Here is a 15,527-nt window from a genome sequence, read left to right on the forward strand (position 1 = left end):
GTAAAGCAAACCATCATTATTGATCTTAATTGGTTGTATAGGCGAGTGGGTGCAACCGTGCAACAACTGCTCTTATAGAGTTGAACTAATTAAGTTCATCTAGCAAAACGTAATCTGCATTCCAACCTCAGAGAACAAACCTAGCTATATTCTTCCATATATAAAAGACCACCTCTATCTATCACTTTGTCACTCACTAATCCAGTATCTCAATATTCAAATTACAGCTTATCTAAAGCACACGAAGCCAATGGAGGCACCTAGTAGCATTCTCCTCCTAGGCCTTTGCCTCCTCTTTGCTTCTTCAGCAATGACGTCGACCTTGGCCGAACCCAAAGCTCACCACCATGAATTTGTTGTAAGTTTTTCTCTTGCGTAGCATTTTGTTCATCTTCTTATATATTAGATACAGAGATTAACTTAATTATCTGCTCATCAATGGAACTACTATAGGTCCAAGCAACACCAGTGAAGAGGCTGTGCAAAACCCACAACAGCATCACAGTGAATGGACAGTTCCCTGGACCAACCTTGGAAGTAAACAATGGAGACACCCTGGTCGTTAAAGTCACTAACAAAGGTCGATACAACGTCACCATTCACTGGTAACTATATCTGATCAAGCCAGAATTACAGTAACAATTCCATTACGTACAGCATAAGATATAGATATATAGTTGCACGACATTCATTATATATCAGTTATTTACGTATACACATGCATACAATTCAGGCATGGCATTCGGCAAATGAGAACTGGATGGGCGGATGGTCCCGAGTTTGTTACTCAATGTCCTATTAGGCCAGGAGGGAGTTACACCTACCGGTTTACAGTGCAGGGCCAAGAAGGCACTCTATGGTGGCACGCACACAGCTCATGGCTTAGAGCCACCGTGTATGGAGCTATTATTATTCATCCAAAACAAGGAGACTCGTATCCATTCCCTAAACCAAATCGTCAAGAAACCCTTCTTCTCGGTGAGTGGTGGGACGCTAACCCTATTGACGTGGTCAGGCAGGCAACTCGCACCGGAGCAGCTCCGAATGTTTCTAACGCATACACCATCAATGGCCAACCTGGTGATCTTTACAATTGCTCCAGCAAAGGTTTGGTTCAACTCCATAAGGACCATAATGAATATATAGTTGTATACACGTACTAATAAATCATGGTAGCGCTCGGAACAAATGAAATGCAACTTATAACACATCTATGGAATAAATTTGCTTAAACAGATTCTGCAAATGTAGCACCTCATATTCAATTTGTGTGATTATTACGCAGGCACTGTCATTGTTCCCATAGACTCCGGTGAGACCAACCTTTTGAGAGTGGTAAATGCCGCCCTCAACCAACCTCTTTTCTTTTCCGTCGCCAACCATAAACTGACTGTGGTTGGTGCTGATGCTTCCTACACCAAGCCTTTCACCACCAAAGTTCTCATGCTTGGACCTGGTCAGACCACCGATGTTTTAATCTCCGGAGACCAGCAGCCATCTCGATACTACATGGCAGCGCATGCTTATTTCAGTGCACAAAACGCTCCATTTGACAACACCACCACCACAGCCATTCTTGAATACAAGTCCGTCCGTTGCAATAACACTACTAGCTGCAAAAAGAGTAAACCCATAATGCCACAGCTGCCAGCTTTCAATGACACAAACACTGCAGAAGTCTTCACTAGGAGCTTCAGAAGCCCTAGAAAAGTTGAGGTCCCTACAGAAATCGACGAGAACCTCTTCTTCACAATAGGACTTGGACTCAACAAATGCCCTAAGCACTTTCGATCTAGAAGATGCCAAGGCCCCAATGGCACACGCTTCGCTGCTAGCATGAACAATGTCTCATTTGTACTCCCAAACAACATGTCAATTCTTCAAGCTTACCAGCAAAACATTCCTGGAGTTTATACTAGTGATTTTCCAGCCAACCCGCCAAAGAAATTCGATTACACTGGGAATGTCAGCCGCTCCCTTTGGCAACCCAGTTTTGGAACTAAGGGATACAAGTTGAAGTATGGGTCTAGAGTTCAGGTGGTGTTACAAGACACAAGTATTGTCACACCAGAGAACCATCCAATTCATCTGCACGGATACGATTTCTACATCCTTGCACAGGGTTTTGGAAACTTCAATGCCAAGACTGATACTAAGAAGTTTAACCTTGTTGATCCACCTCTGAGGAACACTGTGTCGGTGCCTGCAAATGGTTGGGCAGTCATCAGATTTGTAGCTGACAATCCAGGTAACAATCTTTACTAGCAATTAGGGTTACATACTTATTTACATACATATATACAATTCAATGACTTAATACTCATGCATGCCTATTTGACATTACTATATATATAGGTGCTTGGTTGTTGCATTGTCACTTGGATGTTCATATCAACTGGGGTTTGGGCATGTTTTTCCTGGTGGACAATGGAGTTGGGGAGCTGCAAACAATAGAACCTCCTCCTGCAGATTTACCTCGGTGTTAGTATGATCATCGATCATCTTCAATTAAATTTGAGATTCAGGATTTCATTGTTTTGTATCCCTGAATTCAGGGTGTAGTTCGTGCTTTTTGTTCAATGTTCTTTTTGATATCTGTAGCTCATTTAAGAAGATGGTTATGGGTTGCAGAACTCTGTAATATTACATTACTTTAGAACAAAGATGTGAGTTTTGATTAAGAGATGTTTCCCTTAAAGGGCAGTGATAATGAAGATCAGGGTCGAGTTCAGTGGTATTATGACTTGAAAATTAGTACGATAAAATGCATGTCGACGTCGTATATATAGATGTTCCAGTATCCACGTACAGGGCTTACCTAATTAGCTAGCTAGGGTTTCAGTTAGTGGGAGAAAAAATGGCCAACAAGCAACAACTCCAAGTCACTCGACCAAAATTCAATACCCTATAATTTATGTTCGACAAAGTAATAAGAAAAAAAAGTCGTTGCACATTTTAAGAAACTTAGGCGATCTTCTAAAATAAGATATATACCGTCTTGTCTCATTAGGAAAAGTTTAGATTGTGCTATAGGCTGCTGGCCATCGTTTTGTTTTATGAAGAAATAATCAACTCCCTTGAAATCTAGCGAAATTACATATAATGATTGGGTGAGTCAGGCTATTTGACAAAGTGATTATGTGAAGTGATTCAACATTTTTACGGAAACAATTAAACACATCAAGAGACTACCCTACACACTACCTACGAAGAGTGAAAACTACAGCCTAAAGAAGTTTAGAATTGGTGAAGAATTATTCTTATTGATCAAATCTGTTTACAGGGATATATATACATTAGGGTTGTATTACACGTCATGTACATCAGTCCCTAATTGCTAGGGATACACCGAGACTTCTTATTTTAAATAGGAAAGTATCTCTTTGTTATTCAACTACTTCTCTTGATCTGATCTCCTTCTTCTTGTAGTCGATCTCCATCTTTAATACTCCCCCTCAAGTTGGAATGTATATTGATTACATTCAACTTGCCAAGTAATGCTTGAAATTGAATTGAACTAACCGGTTTGGTGAACAAATCCGCCGGCTGTTCCTTCGTTCTTATGTGGGCAGTTTGAATGATTCCACGTTGCATTTTCTCTCTCTCTCACCACATGACAATCTATTTCTATATGCTTGGTACGTTTATGGAAGATTGGATTAGAGGCAATGTGAAGTGCTGCTTGATTATCACAAAACAACTTTGTTGGTCGAAACTGTCTTTGATTCAAGTCTTGTAGGATGTTCCTTAACCATGTAATTTCACAAACTGTAGTGGCCATCGATCTATACTCTGCTTCAGCACTAGACCGTGAAACTGTAGTCTGCTTCTTTGATCTCCATGAAATTGGTGCTTTACCAAGCATCACACAATAACCTGTAACTGATCTTCTTGTGTCTTTACATCGAGCCCAATCTGCATCACAAAAACCTGTTAATTCAAGTTTTCTTGTAGAGGGCAGCAAGATGCCTTGACCTGGCGTCCCTTTCAAGTATCGAAGTACTAAATGTGCTGCATCCAAATGTGGTTTCCGAGGCTTGTCCATAAACTGACTTAAAATGTGCTCTGCATACGCCAAATCAGGTCTTGTAATTGTCAAATAAATCATGCGGCCAATGAGCCTTCTATATTGTGATGGATCTGCTAACAAACTCCCTTCTGATTGCGTTAAAATGAGATTATGATCAACAGGAAAACGAGAAGGTTTAGATGCTAGAAAACCTGTGTCCTCAAGTATCTCAAGCACATACTTCCTTTGACACAAAGCTATGCCATGTTTAGATCTGCAACTTCGATTCCTAGGAAGTACATGAGCTTCCCTAGGTCTTTCAACTTGAACTTGCTTGAGAGAAACTTCTTTGTATCTGTGATGTCTTCTAGACTGTTTCCTGCAAGGATAACATCATCTACATATACTAATAAAACTGTGAATTTGCCATCTTAATTTCGAACGAACAATGAGAGTAATCATTCCATGATTGGTGGAAACCCGCAGATTTTAGAGCAAGTGACAACTTGATGAACCATTTCCGAGAGGCTTGCTTTAAACCATATAAACTCTTGTGTAACTTACAGACAACATTCTCCCCCTTTCGTCCAAATCCAGGTGGCAACTGCATGTATACATCTTCTGCAAGATCTCCATGAAGGAAGGCATTGTTGACATCCAATTGATGGAGATGCCAACCACGGAGGGAAGCCAGGCCGAGAAGCAATCGGACAGTGGTGAGCTTGGCTACCGGAGCAAAAGTCTCTCTATAATCCACCCCTGCAACCTGACTATAGCCTTTAGCGATAAGGCGAGCTTTGTATCTCTCAACTGTCCCATCAGAATTGAGCTTTATCTTGTAGACCCATTTACATCCAATCAGACGCTTGTTAGGAGGCAAAGGGACTAAACTCCATGTCTTGTTCTCCTGTAAAGCCTTGAGTTCACTGAGCATGGCATCACGCCATACTTTGTGCTTTGCTGCAAATGTCACACCAGCGGGCCGCATTGGCAGGCCTTTTTCCTCGAGCAAGGGCTCGGTCAGGAGCCCTAGAAGGGGCCTTCTCGGTGTCACGGCCTTGCTTGTGAACCAAGAAGGCTGCAGCATCAGCAATTTTGGTGTTGTTGGAAGCCTGGACTTGCTTCTCTTGGCGTAATGCCATTGAATACGCCTTGTTGACATTGGGAAGAGGATCAATCGAGACAATATTGCTGCGTAAAGCATCATAGGTATCGTTGAGTCCTATGAGAAATTTCATGGTTTGTTGATTCTCGACGTATTCACCCAATTTCACTCCATCTTCACAATTACACGCTGTGAGGCCGCATACTGCATCCCTTTCATCCCACAAACTCTTGAGCTTTGTGTAAAAGGTGGTCACCGAGTCATTGCCTTGTTTACACGTATGAATTGCGTTCTCGAGATTGAACAATTGAACCATGTTTGTTTGTCCAAATCTCTCCTTAAGCTCAGTCCAGACAGCACGTGCAGATTTACAATGCTTGACACTCTTTGAAATCTCCTTCGACATGGAAGCTGTCAGCCAAGTCTTGACTAACACATCACAACGGGCCCATTGTTGTTGCTCATCGTTTTGATCAGTTGGTCGAGTGCTAGAGCCATTGACAAATCCGATCTTATTCTTGATCGTCAAAGCCGCGCTCATAGATCCACTCCACTCATCATAGTTATCTTCCATCAATGCTTGGGGCACTAATATGGCATCCGGTTGATCAGAATGGTGAAGGTATAAAGGATGGTTTGAGTAATCACATGGTTTAGGTGCACCTGTTGGAGGCTTTGAAGGAGAAGCTGCTGCTTCTTTCAAGATCTTCTCCTTCAATAAGGCGAGGGCCTTCTTCTCTGCATCATCCATGGCGAGATTAGAGTCTTGACAAAATTTGATGGAGGTTTAGGATGTTGTTGGAGAGGTTGTATTCGAGTTTTAGAGTTTGCTGAGAGAGAGGTTTTAATAAGGTTTTGATCGAGGATCCGCGCTCTGGTACCATAAAGAAGTTTAGAATTGGTGAAGAATTATTCTTATTGATCAAATCTGTTTACAGGGATATATATACACTAGGGTTGTATTACACGTCATGTACATCAGTTCCTAATTGCTAGGGATACATCGAGACTTCTTACTTTAAATAGGAAAGTATCTCCTTGTTATTCAACTACTTCTCTTGATCTGATCTCCTTCTTCTTGTAGTCGATCTTCATCTTTAATACAGCCTTTGTGGGTATTTTTTAGTTCAAGATCCGTCTTACCAACTCGAATAATAAGAGGATTAGCTAGTAGATCTTTGTTCCGCCATGTTATGAATTTATAGTGAGACTCATAAAATGACAAAGGCAAATAGAGTTTCAGTAAATCTTTCATTAATCCAAGCAAGGGTCAATACTTCACTCTAGGTTCCTTGTGGCACTGCCTCATGGTTGTGCTTGATTGAATGCTAGTACGTGACATGCATTACAGTTGCCTGCTGCATTGTCCAAAGAGTCCTCTTTTTATTTTTCCGAATATAGAAGAAGATTGATGTCTATCAATAAACTTGCTAACGATGCGACACCCGTGATAATATTTCTCAATCCTTAAGTCAGACCAACCTTTTCCCTAAAATAAAAACATAAAATACTAAATTGGGCTAAAAACCCAATTTCCTCTAGACCAAAAGACCACTGTCAGGTTAAACCCGTCAATGTGGTCGCCATTGCCATGTTGTCGTTTGAGCATTGTTAGTCAACACCCCTTGCCTCTTTGTCAATCACCATGGTACGGTGTCACCATGTAATACCCTAGATTTTCTTATCATTTTTCTTGTATTATTTCCGGAATTAATGAAGGATTATTTGTGGAAATTTTTAGTTGGTTTATGCGAAGTTGAAGTTTCGGGAGTTTATTTTAAGGTGCCTTGACTTTTAAGAAGGTAAAAGTTGACTTTATTTCCCGTAAGTTATTTCCGAAAACTTCCTTCAGGAAAGTTGTAGAGTTTGGCGATACGAGTTTGTAGACACGCGGCACGGGTAAATCGAATGTCATGAGAAAGTTAGGGTCAGAGGAAGTTAGTTTCCGGGTTTGGAAAGTGTTTAAGTAGAAAAATGTGTGTGGGTTATTTTGGAAACCCTAACAAAAATCAGTTCTCTCTCCTCTCTCTTTTCTCTCTCCTGCTCCCAAGCTCACCCGCACACCAAACTTCCACTGGAGCTAGCTCCGCCGTCCGGCCACCATCTGGACCGCCACCAGTCCCATTCGACTCCCACAAGTGCCCTCTTCAAGGTTGGGCAGCTGCTGCTTGGTGTAGCACGCCAAAATCGGAGCCCCTTTGCTGGAAAGGGAGTTGCTGCAATTCTGATCGGAACCGCCGTATACGGCGGCGACGAGGGGCAACCCTAGGTTTGGTTCTTGGTTTCGGGTTGCTGTTTCGAGGCAGTTTTCAACAGTTTTCGGCCAAAATTGGTTGAAGCCTCAGGTATTAATCTTGTTCACCTTGCTTCAAGCTTCAACTTTGCTGTTGTGAGTTTTCTCAAATTCGGAAGTTTGTAGTGGCGTGTGGGGCCCACTCGCCGTCGCCTGCGGTGGCGCGTGGCAGCGCGTCCGACAGTGTTTGTGGCTTAGTTTGCTGCGTTTTAGCTAGCTCTTGTTGTTATGCGCTTGTTGAGATGTAGATTTTCTAGGTTGTTAGCAAGGTTTGTGTTAGAACTTTAAGTGTGATATTAGGCTTGGTTGAGGTTTGAGTTAAGCTTTGAGGATTAGAGGCAGCCTTATTGGGGTCGTTAAGTTTGACGACCTTAGAAAGTTGTCATCCCTTGGGGTAAGGGTTAGTTAAGGGTGTTTTGTTTTCCTATAGTACTTTGTTACTAAGGTTAATATGTGTGTGATTTTAGGTGATTTATGAAATTGTGAGTTGGCTTGCTCTTATGTTTTGCGGAAACGCAGCGAGATATTGAGATGAGTAAACCTCACCAAAGTTCACTTTTGAACCAAATTTTATTATGGTCATGTGATGATGATAATGATTATGATGTTGAATTTAATATTTTGCTGTTATTTGTTTTTAAAAATATATGTGTTTAATCGCCAACGGCTCATAGGTAAGATAAAACAAGTTTTCCTTATATGTTATCTTGAGGTTCTTGTGATCATAATTTTATTGATTATTGATAGATTATTCTTATGGAATATATATATTTGTTCATGTAATATATCTATGTGGAAGGATATAATATATAATGTGATCTTGTGTTGTTGATGATAATGTTGTGATATTGTGATTGTTGGATAAATAGCCAAACTGGGTTCCAAGCTTTTAATCAGGTGATTGGTTGCGGTTAAGATGCTATTTATCATTTTTGTGTTTTGATATTAAACAGTCAAACCGGGTTCCAAGCCTTTGGCCGGATGATTGGTTGCGGTTAGGAATAGAGCTCTAGTCCGTCTGTCGGTGTAGGTCATGGGAGATACCTTATGGTATCTAGGACTCATGGGTACATAATTTGTTGTTGTAGGTCATGAGGGGTATTTATTAATACTTGGGACTCGTGGGTACATGTTATTTAAAAAAGTGTTGGAATTGTGGATTTAATTATTGATATAAATTGCTCTTGTGATATAATTGGTTGTTGGAGATTTTGTGTTATTTTGAGAATTACTCATACGGGCTTTTTAGCTACTTGGTGCACCAATTCTTGGTGTAGGGGTTAGACCTGCAGGTGAGGATCAGCAGGGTTGAGGCGGAGGCTTAGTGGCAGATTTTTTTGTTGGGTTTTGTTGTACACTGTATATTTTATATTTGGGGTAGACATTATCAAAACTCATTTGAGTGTTTTCATTTTCTTGATTTTCAAGTTTATGTAAACAAGGAAAAGTAATATTTAACTCAGTGTTGAGTTGTATGACATTTACATTTCTGCATTGAGTTTTTAGATTCTTTGAAGTTTGTTTGGAAATAAGTTTTGGGATAGTAATATTTTAAGATATATCATGCCAAAAATTTTAAAAATTATCTTTCGAAAATTGGTGTGTGACACACCACATGTAGCCATCAGAAGCCATCTTTTGACATACCCAACATACTGAAATCTGATAGGCCCCTGTACCAGTTTCAAGCACATGTTCAGTTTTAAACTTACTAAAATTAGAGTGAGGATCCAAGGTTGAAGCAAGGGTAAGCAATTCTGAGGCTTGCTCTAAGAATCTTTCATCTAACTCACTTAGCTGAAAATCAATCACAACATTGAATATGTCAACATGGTAATGATGCTCATTAGTTATAGAAGACCGACGAGATGTACTAGCATGCATATCAGGCATATTAATATCAGGTTTTTCACATACTTATTCTACATCTTTTAAGAAATCAGCATATCCATCTTTCCTTAAGTCTCTAAGAAATGTTTTTGTATGCCTCACAAAACGCATAGCTTGAACAAAATCAAGAGTCTTTTGCTGCAATGTCTGAGAAAGAGTTTTAATAATTTTCATTACCTTGTTCATCAGAAGCAAACAGAACACAAAAACAAACTTTCGCATAGCTTTGAGAACATCTGCAACTTCTTCTTGAAGATTTGATGGCCCATGCTCACTCATATAAATAAGAGTTGTTTTAGCTGCACTATACAATTCAATTAAACCTTTAATGAAATGATAATGTGAACCCCAACGAGTAGCACCATCTCGTTGCATAGAAAAAAAATCTGATAGGTCCCTGTACCAGTTTCAAGCTCACCACATGCCACCAAGTTTGCAATTTCTTCTTTTCTAGCAGCTTTCAATGCCGAATGACGCTTGCCGAAAGAGTTTACAAAGTTCACAATCAAACTTAAGATGGAAAGAAATTTCCAAATTTCATTACCCCCCCCTCACACATTGACAGTAGCATTTAGTATTAGCTGCAAACGATGAGCAAAACAGTGCACATAATATACATAAGGACACTTTTCAAGAAATAATGCTTGTAAACTTTTATAAATACCTCTCATATATGTTACTAGCACCATCATAGCCTTGACCACACATATTTCTAACTTGGAGATTACACATAGTAAGAACCTTAGAAACCTCGCTTTTAAGAGTTTATGAGGTTGTGTTAGGAATACTCACAATCTTAAAAAAAAAAACATTCTCGGACGTTACCTAGAGAATCAAAAAATCTCAAAATAATAGTTATTTGTTCCATATTAGAAATATCTGTATATATAGCCTCATCAACAAGAAGACAATATTTTTGTCAGGGCCCATCCCGAATTTCACCCTGAAACCCAAAGTAAATCCTGCGGGGACCACCTCCAAAAAAAATTTACCAAAAATTCGGCATAACCTCCCTTGAAAATGGACAACCCTTTCTAGAAATACATGCATACACTTCAAAAGAATTCATCTATAATCCTCTACTCCTGGAGCCTTCGTGCTCCCCAAATCACAACATCTCCCAAACTATTTACTAACTTAAGTAAGAAAAACTCACAACCAACAATCATATAATCAGAGCAACTCTATTAGAGGAGAAAGGGACTAGAATTATAAATATGAGCGGAAGCTATACTATTGACTATGCCTCATCTCCATGTACGCCCGACCTCAACTATTCCATCCTGCAAACTAGGCCTTTTTAAAATGAAGGGCCCAGGGGAAAACATTTGAAAACGTTAGAGTGAGTGGACAAAAATAAATTAACAAATAAAATATTTATGTTTCCCCAAATCAATTTCCAAGGAAATTATACTGCATGCGACCGCTTAAAAGCGCTCAATTCATAAACTGACAATTTCACGACTAGCTCCGGCTAGTCACCAACTCAAATAAAATGGAGCCTCTCAGGCTAAACTATATATAAACATATATGTGTATGTATTTACACTCGTCAGACTCCTTGTATGAATTCTATGAACAAATTAGAAAAATAGAAATTCATACAAGGCTACGACGCTTGCATCTAACGCTCACGTCGCGCTATAATGGAATTTTCCTCATTATGACCGAAGAGGACGGTGTATATATACGTGTGGACTCCCTATATGAAAACCTAAATAAACCAGAAAAGAAAGTAATTTTCATATAGGGCTATGACGCTTGTGTCTAACACTCACGTCAAGCCATAATGGTATTTTACCTCATTATGACGGACCAAGCACGTATGGCTAGCTAGCATTTATATACATACTATACTCATAACATCCATAAACATATCCACCGAAAATCTCATTTTCGGGAACTCTCCAAAGGAGGAAAAATTCTCAAATAACCGAGAAATTAATAAGTCTCATCAGAAGAAATAAATGATTAACAAAATAATTCATCGCATACTTTTCAATTAAAACAAAGGTCCACTCACAACTTTAGGCCTAAGCCTGACGTCGATCCGAGGTCTCTTCTGCTTGAGCCTCCTCACGTCCTGATCCAAATATATAATTAATTTCCCACTAAAAATCCAATAATTTAACAAAATGAGCAAAATTAAACGTGAGCCTCCCACACACTCATCATTGCCCAACTTCGTCATTCTTAACCCAAAATGGCTCAAACTTCACCGAACATACCGGCAGTCCTAAATCAGCCTTCTACAGATTAATGACTTAAATCCTACGGCCGAATTCTACATTATTCAACCGCCAAAAAAATACCACACTTCAGAAATTCACAAACCTATCTAAATCTCATCCGAATATTCCATAATTCACATCAATAAACTCCCTTTAATATTCCACACTAAAAACTATACAAAACTCCCAAACTGCGGTGGCGGCGCTGCTAGCTCCGCCGGCAGCGGCGGCCGGTTCTGGCAACCTCCAATACCCACCAAATTTAAACAGAATCTTCCTCTCAACTCCCTCTACAACTTCCTTAACTAGCACAACACCCAATTCCAAGCCTAACTAGGTCAATCGAACGAAAACATACTAGAAAACCCTAGAGCTTCCACTCACCGGTTCTCCTTACCTAGACCACGAGAGGGCGAGCCTTTTGGAGGGATTGATGCACGGGAGGAGAGCTTCACAACGAGCCTAGAATCGCCGGCTATGGCGGCCGGAGGAGGGAGTTCTGGCGAAAGGAGCAATCAACTTCTAGGGGAGTTTCCTCCCCGTTCGGTGGCGTAACCGGCCCGGTCACTAGTCCAGGCGAGGAGAGGAGGCGGCAGCAGTCCGAACGGGACCGGTGCGGCGGCCTGTCTTGGCCGGACGGCGTCGGTTGGAGCCGGAGCAAATCCGGCAGAGTGAGGGAGGGAGAGAACATCGGGAGAGAAGAGAGAAGGAAGAGGAAGAATGGGTTTTGGGCCTCTAATCCCAACCAGTCCAACACCACTAAATAAAACCCAATTCTAAAAATTAACACCTCAAAAATAATACCCCAACAAAAATTACCTTTTACTATCTAAAATTTATCATTTTTACCGTCGTCACAACTTCCTCCTACAAATATTTCCTCCGAAAAAATTGTCCCTCAAAACCCCTCTAAGGACTATTTAAACTATAAACTCATTGACGAAGACGGTAGAACTCTTATTATACCAAGCTAGTAAATAAGGTAAAAAAATTAAGGGTCGGGATGTGACAATTTTGCATCCACAACTTCTTCACGTATCATACTCCTCACTTGGTTACCAAGAATATTAAGAATCTCTGTTTGAATAGATAGACTAATATACTTGGCATTTCCGGGAGCATTTCCTAATGTAACTTTTGATCTCGGCATTAACTCTTCCAAATGATTTGATAAGTTGCCTAAAATGTCATTGGTTCAATGAATCTTCAGACTCATCATTGCCTCTAAAGGCAAGTCTTTGGTTAGCTAGGTATCTAACACCCTCTATAGAAGCTATGAGTCTCAATCGGTTATCCTCCACATCTTTTGTTGATTTTGAACTAAAAATTGTTTCAATTTGGTTAGATGGGTTTCGTAATGAATCCCACTTTTGCATTGCACCATTATGTGACGATGTAATGCCTCCTACATGATTTAGAAAAGCATTGTCACTAGGCACAGTCCTCTTCCAATTTTTAGACCCCTCTACAACAATGAATGCTATGTTTTGAGAATTTTTAGTATCAAAAAGAAAACAGAGGAAACAATATGCCCTATTCTTAATCTCTGAATACTCAATCCATGGATTATCTTTAAACCAAGAAAACTGAAACTTACGTTGTTGATCACCATATTGAGAGAAGGGAAACTCACATTCAGGTTGTATTGGACCCAACATACTATATACTTTTCTGATCGAATCACGTTCATTAACTAGATATTTCCATATAGGACAACGTTTTCCCGGGTCACGTTTAATAGCATTGGTATTATTCAATGAATCAATACCACTGCTTTGAATCTCAGTAGGAATCAATGGAGATCTTGGAGTTGAGGCATCACTAGGAGATGGTTCTGAATGACTAGTAGCATCACCACGATTAGGCTTTATAAAGTATGAACTGATCAAGTTTTTTTTTCTCTTTTTGGTTGTTCGTTCGACATATATATTACTCTATCATCTATAAATTAACAAAATATAGTTTTAGGAATCTATGTAATTAATTAAGTTAGTTATAGCACAAAGTATCGACAAGTCTAAAAAGAAAAATAAAAATTTGAACCTGATTGTTAGGCACAACAATGAATCGCCAAACAAACATTGTTGTTTCCCTTGAGACTTTGAGATCAACAACCTAGATATTCAACAAAATTACAATAGTAAAAAGACAAGAACAATGGTTTAACAATAACATAGAAAGACAATAACTTATTTTTTATTGCAATTTGTCAACCAACTATGAACCCTAACTTTTTCCCAAATTCTCAATTTCAATTTAGTTAATTAAATAAGATTCAATACTTACAGCTTTACAAGATGAAGAATGGAAGAGTAATCTAATTAACTGTTGAAAGAGATGGCTTGATCACTTGATTGGGCAGAGGAATTCGGACTTTCGATGAACTCGCTGCTTGTTGGGTTGCTGTGCGATAACTGTTTCTAACTTTAAAGAAGAAAATGACAGCTTTTCGTGAATAGAGAGAGAATGATAGATATTTGTCTCTAACTGTGTTAAATACTATAAAGAATTAAAGAAAAAAAACTAAAGTGGGCATTTTTGGGGGAGCACGTAAGCCCGTTCTATTTATTAGAACTTGGAAGTCAGCCCAAAATAAAAGTGATTATTAGTCCAAGAGTGGGTGGGATTTGCAACACAAAATATTACAACTATATAATATGATAGGTGATAACTACATGTAGGAATTTTTTTTGCCCAAAAATTTGGGTGGGACTTAAGTCCCACTCTTCCATGCTGTACATCTACCCCTGGCAGACACTATTGGTTTTCTACCGAAATACACTTGATGAAATCCCTGAGCTTGTCTCAGCTCCCACTCCCCTGTGAGTGTTTCCTGAGCTTGTCGCAGTTCCGGTGAGTAAATCTCCCACGGCCCACACAACACTATTCTCACCTACCTCACAACCACCAGCTCCTCCCACCTCAAGTCCATCTTCATTAATCTCCACCAACCCTCTTCTCTCTCATCGTTGCTTCATTTACTTTCTCTGCAACAAAACCCCCGACTCAAAATCCATTCTCTCTTATGATTTTAACTCATCTGATCCCCATCTCTTTGTTAATCATGAACTTCTTTTCTACCCTGATCTAACTCAAATCAAGATCTCAAAGCCTTTTTCCCAAAACCATTCACACCCAGATCCCCTTTCCACTAAACTAACCATATATACATCAAACCATCTCACATGTCCCCTCGCCCACAAACAACCCATCGCTTTCCTAAGCATCCGCATCCACCGATCTAATCCTCTTTATACACAAAGCCCAATTAATATATTACAAGTTTGTGTCTCTGAGCCTGGCGTTGTCAATTATTCATGATGAATTGCAGAATCTTGGTGTGGAATTGTCGTGGCATCGTTGGCGGTACACGACGCCGAGCTTTAGTGGATCTCATTCGTCAAGAGAAACCGAGAATACTCTTTCTATCAGAAACTCTATGCTCTGAGAAACAGCTGGAGACTCTCCGGATCCGAATTGGTTTTGATAATTGTCTAGGAATGGCGTCTAGTGAGTCCTCCCCGGGAGTAGCCTTACTCTGGATGAATGATATGCCGGTGAATATCCAAACTTACTCTGCCAGGCATATAGATGTTACTATCGGTGCGTAGGGCTCCCCAGAAGAATGAAGACTATCTGGAATTTATGGGTACGCTCGGACAGGAGACTGTGGCCGTACATGGGAGTTGATGCGCCGGCTGGCCAGACAATCCTCATTGCCTTGGTTACTAGTGGGTGATTTCAATGAGATTTTGGCAAATTCGGAGAAAGTAGGGGGCGCTCCTCGAAGATTGGCTCAGATGCAAGCTTTCAGGGAGACTTTGATGGACTGTGCTCTACTAGATATGGGGTATTCAGGCAGCCCTTTCACATGGGCAGATCATCAAACTAAAGAGAGACTAGATCGAAGTCTTTGGAGTGTTGGTTTGAGGAATTTATTCCCTAGATCTTCTACGACGCATCTGCACCCGAGCACTTCAGATCATAGTCCTCTGTTGG

At 40.0% G+C, this 15,527-nt stretch overlaps 2 protein-coding genes across 2 annotated transcripts; one reads left to right on the forward strand and one right to left on the reverse strand.

Moving 5' to 3' along the window:
* The first annotated feature begins 201 nt into the window (after window positions 1-201).
* LOC101305212 (laccase-12-like) lies at window positions 202-2,486 on the forward strand. Its single transcript, XM_004307136.1, has 5 exons — window positions 202-358; window positions 454-605; window positions 734-1,107; window positions 1,286-2,248; window positions 2,356-2,486. The coding sequence occupies exons 1-5, from the start codon at window positions 251-253 to the stop codon at window positions 2,484-2,486; spliced, it is 1,728 nt and encodes a 575-aa protein (XP_004307184.1). The 5' UTR covers window positions 202-250.
* A 2,461-nt stretch (window positions 2,487-4,947) lies between these two features.
* Window positions 4,948-5,865, reverse strand: LOC101297786. Its single transcript, XM_004308604.1, has one exon. It carries the CDS (start codon window positions 5,863-5,865, stop codon window positions 4,948-4,950), a length of 918 nt encoding a protein of 305 aa, XP_004308652.1.
* Window positions 5,866-15,527: the final 9,662 nt, after the last annotated feature.

Source organism: Fragaria vesca, linkage group LG7 (genome assembly GCF_000184155.1).
Source record: "Fragaria vesca subsp. vesca linkage group LG7, FraVesHawaii_1.0, whole genome shotgun sequence".
NCBI lineage: Eukaryota > Viridiplantae > Streptophyta > Magnoliopsida > Rosales > Rosaceae > Fragaria > Fragaria vesca.

Coding starts and splice junctions, on each gene's coding strand:
- LOC101305212 (XM_004307136.1), top strand. CDS start 251: ATGGAGGCACCTAGTAGCATTCTCCTCCTAGGCCTTTGCCTCCTCTTT. Junction 359..453: donor CTCACCACCATGAATTTGTT/GTAAGTTTTTCT, acceptor GAACTACTATAG/GTCCAAGCAACACCAGTGAA. Junction 1,108..1,285: donor TTACAATTGCTCCAGCAAAG/GTTTGGTTCAAC, acceptor ATTATTACGCAG/GCACTGTCATTGTTCCCATA.
- LOC101297786 (XM_004308604.1), bottom strand. CDS start 5,865: ATGGATGATGCAGAGAAGAAGGCCCTCGCCTTATTGAAGGAGAAGATC.